The sequence below is a fragment of the Capsicum annuum genome, chromosome 1 (assembly GCF_002878395.1).
Source record: "Capsicum annuum cultivar UCD-10X-F1 chromosome 1, UCD10Xv1.1, whole genome shotgun sequence".
Lineage (NCBI taxonomy): Eukaryota > Viridiplantae > Streptophyta > Magnoliopsida > Solanales > Solanaceae > Capsicum > Capsicum annuum.
This window is the reverse complement of record NC_061111.1, coordinates 39268047-39280492: the sequence shown is the minus strand read 5'-3', so window position 1 is coordinate 39280492 and position 12446 is coordinate 39268047. Positions and strand designations below refer to the sequence as shown.

At 36.2% G+C, this 12446-nt stretch overlaps 1 protein-coding gene across 2 annotated transcripts in view; it reads right to left on the bottom strand.

Annotated features, from left to right (window-relative positions):
* The window catches only part of LOC107872166 (DNA polymerase delta small subunit), a 41450-nt gene extending 32143 nt beyond the window's left edge, over positions 1 to 9307 (bottom strand). The window contains exons 1-5 of one of the 2 annotated variants that reach the window (XM_016718954.2): positions 9062 to 9307; positions 8810 to 8939; positions 4495 to 4601; positions 4253 to 4379; positions 3902 to 4009 (exon numbers count right to left, since the gene is read on the bottom strand). In XM_016718954.2, the coding sequence (XP_016574440.1) occupies positions 3902 to 4009; positions 4253 to 4379; positions 4495 to 4601; positions 8810 to 8939; positions 9062 to 9130 (541 nt within the window). In that variant the 5' untranslated portion in view covers positions 9131 to 9307. The remainder of the gene's footprint in view (positions 1 to 3901; positions 4010 to 4252; positions 4380 to 4494; positions 4602 to 8809; positions 8940 to 9061) is intronic. The other variant, XM_016718949.2, reaches the window with a different exon arrangement.
* Between the last annotated feature and the right edge of the window lie 3139 nt (positions 9308 to 12446).

Genomic DNA, 12446 nt, shown 5'->3' with positions numbered 1-12446 from the left:
CTCTATATAGGTGCTAATGTCATTTGTTAGTTGCTGGTCCCAACAAGCTATTAAAAAAAACAGTGAACAAAGTTTAATAAATATGTTGGTTCGGATGAGAATTGCATTAAGTCGATTTGGGTATCAATATAGACTTGTTTTACCTTCACGATTTTTGTTGTTCCTTCTGCTTTTATTCCACGTGTATATAGTTAGATATATGTTTGTGATGATAGCAAAAAAAAAATTCAACTTAAAGGGATTGAAACTAGATAAAAAGTTTTGACATATGAGAAATGTCCATGAGTTGGAAGAAGGTTTCTCAAGTGAAAACTATGATTCGCAAACTATGTAGTTTGAGATTTTATGTGATGTTTGGGTTGTCCACTAGGTAAATAACTTGAACTCCAGAAGACAATAATTAGAAAGCTCTAGAGATCAATGATTGTTTTCAAGCGTGCATTCTTCAATTGACTGAGCATTCTTCAATAAAAGTGTTTTAGAGATATTATGTGTATAGAGTTGATAGAGATATCACTACCAAAATAGGTATGGAAAGGTCATATAGTTGTTGGTATTTTCTACATAATTCAAGACCCATTCGAGGACGAACGTTGTTTTAAGTGGGGGAGAATGTAATAACCCATATTTTTAATGAGGGTAAATGAGTAATTTAGCTTATATTATTAATATAAATTAATGGAATTAACGTGAGCAAGCCAAAAGCCAAAACCCTCTCCCTTATTCAGCTTTTCAAAGTTTCAGTTACAAAAGGAGTAGAATATTAGGTCAATTGTTTGTATTATCTAAATTTTTCTATTGAAAGAAGCAGTGATTTATTCTTTTTTTACGGGCAAAGCCATACAAACTAGCAAAAACACACTATTTTCACATTTAAGTATTGTGAATTACTTTATCTCCTATATAGTATCTAAAAATGTAAATTGCTTTTAGTGAATTCTTTAGGCAAGTGATTAACAAATCAAAATTTCTTTAAATAACTTTTGATCATAATCTTTATCGATTAGTTATTGTGTGTATCTGTTTAAGTGAGAGTAGCAATGGTGACGCAATAGTGGAAAGACATTTGATCTAATAACAATAATGATTGGGGTATTAAATTGTTAATTACTTGTACCATGTTAATTGAATAAATAGGCAATTAGGTTTTGTTGTTCTTGTTGGAAATTGGGGAAATTGCAAGTGGACATCGTGATAACTCAATGAAAATTATTTTTAGCTATACTCTTTTGTACACATTCTCACCTTTTCCAGTGGTGTAGTAAGAGGAATTCAGTGGAGTAGTACTTTGATAGTGGCTTCACTAATTGAGACCTAATCCCAACTAGTATAATTGATATTGTTAATTGATATTTTTGCGTAGATTAAAGCTATTCAAGGCTGTTTGGTTGATGTCCTACCTGTTGCAAGATTGGAAAACTTGTCACTAGCAAGGTAAGTAAGGCTTTAAGCTTTTGTGCTTGCTTTTTAAACCAGCTTTATAAAAAAATATATTTTTCTGCCTAGTCCATGTGTTGAGACAAGCGTGTGCTTGGTAGAATCGGTGGTCTTGGATCAACCGCGAATATGTATTTTGTTAAGTATATTGAGAATCATTTGATGGTGAGTTGTGAGGTGATGTTGGGATATTGGACATATTTACTAGCGTACATGTGCTGCCGTAATATGTTAGGGGCATACCTATGCTGCCGTAATATGTTAGGGGCCTTGTACTTGTTGTCGTGATATATTTACTAAGGGCATACATAGCTGCCGTAACATATTAGGGGCATTGTGTATGCTGTCGTAATATGTTAGGGGCCTTGTACATGCTGTCGTAGTATACTTTGTGGGCATTGTCTATGTTTATGTGGCCTTGTCGAGGTGCTAGGTTGATCACCTTCACTACCATTTATGACAAGCCGTGAGAGTGAATGGTGCTGAGAGATATATAATGACTTTTGAAACATTTGTTGGACCTTATTGAGCATTATATTGTAAGATATATGTTGTGTATATAATTTATGTAATCGTGGCGTGTTGCATTTTTTAACACTTATTCCAGAGGTATTAAAGTATCGAGACGAGGATCTTACTGAGTTATACTTTTATATAGCTCATTCCTTACTTACATGCCTGCATATACCACCGCGCAAGATGAAACTAGTGGGTGACGATTTCTTCGTAAGGATTCTATTGCTAAGGTAAGCCTTTACATTGTTCGTGGGGGCTTTCTTTCAGCTTTAGCTATTTAGATAATATTTTCTTCTATTGGGTTAGCATGTCCGAAAGTTTAACTGATGTAACTCTATTTTAGATGCTCCATGGTCTTAGTGTAGGATTAGGGATAGAGAATTAGTTCAAGAGTGACTGTTCAATTTATAATTTAAATGGATTTTTGTTGAATTATTATTCTTTGTTTATTTATACATTGGAGTTGCACATACCTTATCCCTTATCTTACTGCTTATTAACTGGTAAAGTGTAAGGAAGATTAGTTCTCCCGCAGGTGTCAGTCACGTCTAGGAATGATTTTGGGACGTGACAGGGATCATGCAATTTTGTATCCTCGATCCAATTAGAGAAACCAGTCATTACATTAGTAATTTTGCTACACCCTTTACTGTCCACCATGGATCTAACTATGCTGATCGGTGATCCACATCCCCTATCTGCTGCAATTTCTTCCCACCACTGCAATTTCTCACTTCTAATATGAGGGGCATAAACCCCAGTAAGGAACCAAGAGAAAGAGCTTTGTACTGATTCAAAGTATTGACTTGTCGCAACAACATTCCCCACCCAGATCCTGCAATCCCACATAATTAGGATCCCACCACTACTTCCATCAGCTTCAATATAGTAACACCACATCCATCTACAAGACCAAAGTTGTTTGGCTATGCCCTCCATATCATTGTTCACCTTTGTTTCTTGAACACAGTAAACATCCGCCTTCCATTTTTGTAACAAGATCTTAACAAGATTTCAAAAATCTTGTTAATTCCCTTTACATTTGATGTGATTAGTTTTACTTTTGTTTGTCAGTCAAAGTGAAAGCTCTCCCTGTGCTTCTGACTCCTTCCACTTCCTCGTTTGAGCTAGACCGTTGGTTCTTCAACCTATTTTTCCCTATCCCTCCGCATCGAGGTGTTGAAATTGCTTTTCTTTCCCCTTTTCCTCCATCGCAACCTTTCTTTCAATGAGTCTATAAGTAGAGTGTGTTTCCTCAATGAACCCCTCAAAAGCTACTCCATATTTGCTGCTCAATTCCAGGATGTGAGAAATTAACCCATATGGATGTGTCAATCTCATAATTGTGTTGATTGCCTGGAATTTGAATGGACACTGGTTCAACATCATGGATCTGTGGTATCTGTATGTTTGGTTCTTCAATTTGAGAATAGTGTACTTCTCCCCTTTTCCCTCTATTGATTAACCCTGTTATTATCTGCGCTGCTATGCTCTATTTCCCCTCTTTGCATGCTGGATTCCTATCTCGGAGAGGCATCTGATGAAATTTCTGGAGTTATTTCCATACAAAAGGACTCCAGTTCCTTGTACGCCTCTAAGAATTAAGTTGTAAAGACTTGAAACCACACGGCCAGGATTTTAAAATCAATTATGCAGCTTAAATGATGTGTTGGCTAGGATCTACTCTATTTCCACCATTTAAATTCAGATTGTTCACATAGAATAAAGCATGTTTTCAACAAAAAAATCTAGGAAAAAGAGTAGGCTAAACTAAAGACATTTTATCTCGACTTTTTGTGCAGAATCTTATACAATGGCCCCACACGTGCCAATCAGAGATCTAAAATGGAAAAAAATTGCATGTAGGATGCAGTATTCAATGAACAAAAGCACACATCACAAGATAATGTCATAGATAACTAAACACAGGAAGTTAGGTACTTGATACCTAATTGAATTGGACGCTCTATTTGTTGTGGTAGGCCGGGTTCTAGAACATCTTCAACCAAAAATTCACCAGCACTAGTTTCTTTTCCATGCAATGCAACAATATTACCTACAAACAATTCACATATATAAAAGTATTCATTATCATAAGCCAAATAACTTACTCATGCAGAAAGGAGAAGAACTTTCTCCTATAAAAAGCAACACACCTATAAAAAGCAACGTCAACCAGTGACTACATCTCCAACCAAAAATGTCATTAGATAACCAGCTAAAAATCCCTCAATCATAGAACCAAAATCAGTTACACAACACTCCAGCCACATGGCTGGATCGAGTTAAAGCTACTCACCTGTTACATACGTAGATGGCAAAAGCAAACAACTATTTAGTTTGACTCTTCCGCTCTCATCTTCCAGAACCAAATTATCATCTTGGTGTGTAAAGTTGTGACGCTGTACAAGGGGTGAAACAGACCTCTGTATAACCAAGTTAGATTAGTAATAACACAAGAACAAGACATCTCCACAATAATGGTTCTAAAATAACACTTCAGATAGGAAAACCAAATGTCGTATGATCAACGTTTTATACCTCTTTAGAGTACTCATCCAGAATAGAAGGTTTAAGCTTCATGTGCTTGTAAAGTGTCCCAACTATAATGCATTCTTTGCCTTCCTCTAATCCCAGAACAGTACAGACTGCAAGGATACAGTAATGAAGGAAATAAAACACAAGGAAAAATGTAATATTTGAGTAAACGTTCTAAGCACCAATAAGTAAGCTCTAAATGATGCTACAGTAACAAGTGGAAATCCCAAAAATTCTCTTTCTTGAGTTTCCATCTTGTGTTTTGAGGAATTAATTTAGCCGCTCTTTGAAGATAAAATCACCATAGGATCACCAAAAGCTACAGTTAGCCAACTAAAAATAAACAGGGGAAGTAGACATCAGGGATGGAAACAATAAATAAAAGAATAAATTAGTTATGGAAGCTTAATATTTTGAAACTGAGAGACTGCACATGTGGTATTTGCAACATGTACCTTTGGTAAAGGATCGCCTGTACATTTTATACGTCAAACTGTATAAATTGTTGCCATAAGATATCAGCCTTCCAGTTTCTTTTAAACGGTAGCATCCATGGAAGCATAACTCCATGAAAGGACATGGACGAAGCTTTGAAAGCTAGGAAGATGCAATAAAGGGTTGAGGGCTTTAATAGGAGATCAAGGTGGTGCTTGCTGTAGAATAAGAGCTCAAGACTTGTGGAGAAGATTGGACTAAGTTCTACACTTGTTTCATGGTCCAAGCCCAAATTTTTGGGCTTTCTAGAACAGCTAAGGTATTTGTTGAGGTAATGATCTATGTTCTTATTTCTTATGTTTGTGACTTTATTAATTTTGAGGATAATGACATTTTGTTGTATATTAAGTCATTAACTGCCATTTCTAAGTCCAAAGGTAGGAGTAATTTGTTTTGTTTGAATTGAGCATGACATAGTTGATCGTGTGTTCCAACTTGTTGAAAGAATGTCTGATGTCTGTGACAGGAGGTTTGCCTACGAATTTGATATTTCTATTTCTCCTATTCAAATGACTAATGAGCTTTCATGTGATAACTAATTAGAATGTAATTCTTATGGAGAGACTAGGAGTAATTATTCGAGTCTTGTTAATTGTTTGGCTTGTAAAAGTGTTTGCTACTGGTGATGAGGAAATAAATGTTTATTTTGAACTACTGATCAAATACTCTTTCAAGTATATATTTATGACTCTTTAGGTGATGATATGAGCTATTAATAGCTTAGGGTTCAATGAGTTTGGCAATATTATTCAATGTGGAATTCCGATCGCTTTCAGTTACTGTAGACGTTTTAAGGTTGAGGTCAGAGAGGCTATTCGTAGGATGCAGAGGGGTAGGGCGACGGGGCCTGACGAGATTCCGGTGGATTTTTGGAAGTATACTGGTAGGGCAGGTTTGAGGTGGTTGACTGATTTGTTTAGCGTCATTTTCAAGACTGCGAGAATGCCCGAGTCTTGGAGATGGAGTACAATGATTCCGTTATATAAAAACAAGGGTGACATTCAAAGTTGCAACAACTATAGGGGTATAAAGTTGTTGAGTCACACTATGAAGATTTGGGAGAGGGTGGTTGAGCAGAGATTGAGGAGGGGCGTGTCCATTTCGGAGAATCAGTTTGGTTTTATGCCTGGTCGTTTGACGACAGAAGCAATCCACCTGGTGAGAAGATTGGTGGAGCAGTGTAGGGAAAGGAAGAGGGATTTGCAATTGGTGTTCATCGACCTGGAGAAGGCGTATGACAAAGTCCCTAGGGAGGTTCTTTGGAGATGCTTGGAGGTGAGTAGAGTTCCGGTGGCGTACATCAGAGTTATTAAGGACATGTACGATGGAGGGAAGACTCGAGTGAGGACGGCGGGAGGAGACTCAGGGCATTTTCCAGACGAGACAAGATTGCATCACGAATCTACTCTTAGCCCGTTCCTTTTTGCGTAGGTGATGGACGTGTTGACGCGGAGCATTCAAGGGGAGGTGCCTTGGTGTATGTTATTTGCGGATAATGTAGTGTTGATTGATGAGACGCAGGGAGGTGTGGATAAGAAATTGGAGGTTTGGAGGCAACCCCTTGAATCTAAGGGGTTCAGGTTGAGTAGGTCCACGACAGAGTATTTGGAGTGCAAGTTTAGTGACTCGAGTCAGGAGGACGAAGTGGTGGTGAGCTTGGATTCCCAGGATATTTGTAAGAGGGATAGCTTTAAGTATCTTGGGTCTATGATTCAAGGGAATGACGAGATTGACGAGGATGTCTCTAAACGTAGTGGAGCAGGTTGGATGAAGTGGAGGCTCGCCTAGGGAGTGTTATGTGATAAGAAGGTGCCCCTTAAACTTAAAGGCAAATTCTACAGAGTGGCAATCCGCCCGGCCATGTTGTACGGAGCAGAGTGTTGGCCAGTCAAGAACTCCCACATTCAAAGATTGAAGGTGGCGAAAATGAGAATGTTGCGTTGGATGTGTGAACTTACTAGAGGGGATAGAGTTAGGAATGAGACTATCCAGGAGAAGGTGGGAGTGGCTTCGGTGGAGGATAAGATGCAAGAAGGAAGGATGAGATGGTTTGGGCATGTCATGAGGAGGGGCACGGATGCCCCAGTTCGGAGGTGTGAGAGGCTAGCTTTGGATGACTTCAGAAGGAGTAGAGGTAGGCCGAAGAAATACTAGAGGGAGGTGATTAGACATGACATGGAGCAGCTACAGCTTACTGAGAACATGACCCTAGATAGGAAGGTGTGGAGATCGCGGATTAGGGCGGAAGGCTAGTGTGAGTGTGTGGGTTGTGGCAAGGTGGTAGGAAAGGGCTTGTGTAGCCAGGTGTCCTCTTTCTTATCTCTTATTTCGAATTGCTAGTATTTTCTCTTATTTTGTATATCTCTGATATTTATTTATTTTTTTTATTTTATTATTTCTTATTTCGTATTTCGTTTATGTCCTCCATCCTGTTTCATGTTTCATTACGACCTAGATGTACTATTCTCTATCTTGAGCCAGGGGTCTATCGGAAACAGCCTCTTTACTTCTTCGGAGGTAGCGGTATGGATTGCGTACATTTTACCCTCCCCAGACCTCACTTTGTAGGAATACACTGGGACTGTTGTTGTTGTTGTTGTGTTGTTGTGGAATTCCGATCGCTGGATTTATGGGTTGTGCTAACTATCTTGAATGTTTTAAGTGTGTATGTGAAAAGTTCACATGTAGAAGAATCCTTGGGGTGTGAAATTGATGATGGTTGGCTCTACCACACAAGTGTTAAATTTAATGCATGTGATAGGTATTTTTTGTTGTATTTGTTATGCATAATTTAAAAATGTGTTATTGATAAAACTGAATTGGGCTTACGAGTTTCTGTCCTTGACGCATCTACAAAAGATTCTTGTTGTGCTTGTTTAGGTAGGACTAAATTTCATTGGGATGATCATGCTTTATAAGGGAGTATTAATACCTGTTAAGCTTAATTGGATTAAGTGCACACATGATCATTATCTTGTTTTATTCCTACCATCATTGTTTGTGATTATGGATGTTATTTAATAACGCATGTCTACTTGATCCTTCGAGATTTAAATTCAAGGATGAAATTACTTCAAGAAAAGGAAAATGATAGCATCCGTGAAAGCACAACTCCATAAAAGGCATGGACGAAGCTTTGGAAGTCAAGGAGATAGAAAACAAGGCTGAAGGTTTCAATGGTGTAGATCAAGAAGGTGCTTGTGGAGAAATCAGGCTAAGTGCTACTCTTATTTCATGGTTCAAGTACAGCTCCAATTCTAAGATGAAGAGGATTGGAACTCATAAACCAGCCAAAATTGACGCCTAAAAGAACCTAAGTCATAGGCTAAGTTGGAGCGAATTTCACAAGATATTAGGTGTACTCTTGTGAAGACCATGTGCCACTTCTTTCCTCAATTTCATTAACTAGCTTTGAAAAGGAGTGTGACATTAATTTCACTTGTTTTTCCAGTCAAGTTTCCTTTTTTCTTTTAGAAACCTTTCACATGGTTTTCTAATCGAAGTTTCCTAATTCGATTCCTAGTAAGGATTTACTATTTTCCTTTTTCCTAAAGGACTTGTGTCCAAATTAGTAAACAAGATTTGAACCCCAATCCTTCTCCTCTACGTAGAAGTGGTTGGTACCTTAAATTAGCATTCTTTAAAGAAGTAAGATTAACACTTCAAACTATTTATCTTTGATTCTTAATTAAACACAAGTGACAAAAGCTGGAAAGCACAACAAAAATAAAAAACATTACACCAAATTAAAGACAAAATTCAAGAACACGGTATTAATTCTAGCAAATTATCGGGTATAAGTGGGCATGAAAAGGGGAATTACCAGGTAAATGGGGTTTCCAATTGGGAAGGAGAGAGTAAAGGAGAGTTCGCATCAAATGTAGCCTAGCAAAATATATTTGGCTGTACTGTTGACCCCTGTAAACCTCTTTCTGAATCCCAAAACTCTCATCCTGTTTTTTTTTTTTTTTTTGTGCAATGAAAGCTAGAAAATTGATGAAAACATACAAATTGATGTTTGACTAGAGAAGAATGAAGGGAAGGGAAGGGAAGGGAAGGGAAGATGAATAAATACCAAAGATTGGTAAAGGGATTGTTTCCGCTGCACAAGCTTCCTCTCTGAATCCACTTCCATTGCGACCATTAATACTCTCTTCCCACTGCTTGCCCTGCCCTATTATATAATGACTCTTCCCAAAACGAGTAAATATATAGGACCTTTTGGGCGGGAATTGGCCTCTATAACATAATAGCAATGTATTCCGATGAGATTTGGAGGGGGTAAAATGCAAGCATTGCATATCAACACTTCACATGACCTAGAGAGTTTATTTTTTATTAACCTTCAATTTATATTATCAAATTAATTTTATTAATTATATTTTAAAAATATAAAATATTACAATCCAAAAATTGGGATCGGCCTTAACAAGGGCCGATTTGTTTACACTTAGGTTTGAATATGAATGGTTCAAACTTTAGACTATTAAGTGCATTTGTTTTTTATTAAGATTTTAACTATTAATAGGTTCGAATAGGTCTTAATCATTCAAGTCTTAATAAGTCTGAAGATGTATTTTAGCGTTGAATAATATTCACTGTCACTTTATTCATAATAATTAGTCATCACCTCTACCACCACCATCATTGTCAACCACCATCAACCACCTCCACCATCACAATCATCATCGACAATAAATATCGCTATCAATCACTATTGTCAGCTATTGTCACACCTACTACCTTTATTATTCTAATTATATTTATTGTCACCACCACCGTCAATAGCACCACCATCATCGACCACTACCGATCAATCCCTACTATCGACCAACTCATTTATCACAACTAGCACTACCGCTAACTACTACTAAAATATCACAAACTCCACACATTCTTCGGCAGCCACCACCATTGTCACTAGTAACGCCACATCTACCATCACTTCAATCACTATCATCGTTACAATTTATCTCTACTAACAACCATCTCCACCATCACAACCAACAATATCTCCAACTAGCTCCAATACATCGTCTACCTTCATTCATTGATTTTTCAGCCACCATAACAACACCTCCAACTACTAACATCAAATAACGTCACATCACAACAACACCACTACTATCAACCGCCACCATCACAACAATCACTACAATACCACTCATTACAACTATCACCACTAACATTACTAATCATTAAAATCAATCATTGTCACCACAACCACCATTATAAACCATCTCCACTATCACTAACAAACATAAATATTTTTTTTAATCAAATAATAATTTTGTTGTGTTAAATTACATACTTTTTTGATATATAATTAGTTTTTTATTTGAATTATATTTTTTATTTTATTATATATACAAATAATTTTTTTTGTACATTCAAATATTGAAAAACAAACAGTCTTAATCATTCAATTTTCAGATCTAGAGACAATATCTTAATCATTCAGACGCGCATTTAGATTCAGATGTATGAATCTTAAAAAAAAAACAAATGCACCCTAAGTAAGCCAAGTTTTCAATAGTTAAGAAAAATTCGAAAATAGTAATAAAATAGAGCAAGACGAGACTTATAAAATGAAGTCTAGCCATAAATATAGACAAATGCGAAAGTCTAAATAAAATACATAATCATCCCAAAATCTGATATCATAAGTACAAAAGCATTTAAAAATCATATCTGAATGTAAAATAATACATAAGTTTATTTTTGAAATAAATAAAGACATCAAGTAGATAAGATGAGGATTGGACCCAACTCGAAAAGCTTAGAGTGTGTCAGTACACCGAAATCTCCAACTGATCAAGCACAAATTCAGCAACGTGTGTCGCATTCTTACTAGGATCTGCATCGGAATGATACAGTAGGAGTGGGTAAGATCCACTTCTACTCAATAGGTATCATAGACCGACTGAGTGAAGTAGAAAATAATACAAGTAAAAAAAATACTATGCATACGCAATCTGCAAGCGAAAAAATTCTCAAACGGTATATATACATATATACACACACATACACATATAGAAATTGATTACGCATCAAGTAACACATGAAATGTGTATGCAAATGCAATGCAAAGAATGATGAATAAACGGTTTGAGCCTCAATGCTTTCAAAATAGGATCTATGAGGGGTTCTCAACTCGTATACTATCTCAAATCTCGATCAAACTCTAACTCGTATCTCAATCCCCTTGATCGGTACATCCCTCGGTCTAAGTGTTTTTAGAAGTTTCTTATTTTTTAAGAAAATCAATGTTTTCAATGGTACCAATATCTCATAAATGTGTATGTATAAATAACGATATAATATTCACAATCAAATAAATATGAAGATAACAAATTTATCAATACGTGCACAAGAGAACCTAGAAATCAACTCAATATGTCAGCATTTTATAATATCAGTTCTAGTTTGACACCATTGGAATAAATATACATGTAAGACTCTATTAATAGCATATTTAATCCCAAACCCGAACATTTTTGTTGTGATAAGGGCAAACAATGCTCAATAAGTCCTATATATCTATTCAAGCCCCCACACAGACAACATGCAATATATAATAGCACAAGTCAACAACTTCATAATATAAGATCCACGCGAACATCACACAATATATAATAGCTCGAAAAATATTTTTCTTAGTTATTTTTCCTAACCCTTGGTATGCATTACTTATTCATTAACTACTCAGCTCAGTCTGAAGAAAGTTAAGTCATAACTTACCTCAAAGCGTCGAAATTCAAGCATAAAGTCCTTCCATACGAAGCTTTTCCCTTTCGAACGGTTTCGAAATCAATTAAAACATTCAACTATAACATCTACACATTAAAACACAGCTAATGATACCCTTATTGACTATTTTAAATTTGTGTCCAAAACAAATTCAAAAAACGAGTTCGAAAACAAAAGGGACAAAAATGAAAATTTATTTTAGAACACATTCCCCAAGGTTATGGGAGTTTAAAGTTGAAAACTCACACGAAAATGAGGTCTAAATTAAAGAAAAATTATTTTAAGTTTTACCGATAAAATCCTCAAAATTTCATTTAAAAATCAAGTTTAAAGAGTATTTTTCATGACATAATGAATGTATAATAATGAAAATAAGATTTTGGAGCTTACCTAAGCTCATTGCTTTTCCCCCATTTCTACTTACTTCTTTTTCTCATCCTCCACCTGTTGTATATAAATCATTTGCCTTGATATATCCATGTCCGTATTTAGCATAACAACCTTACACCTAACACCAAGTCACAAGAAAGATCCGAAGAAAACTTCTTCATTCTGGACCTCATATTAAATAGAAGCTCAGGAGTATAATGGGACAGTTATGTGAACTTCAGTACATACTCCTTAACACTCATCTTACCTTGCTTCAGATTTACAAACTCTTTAGCCTTGACTTCTCTTAACTCTTGAGGAAAGAAGAGATCAAGGAAAGA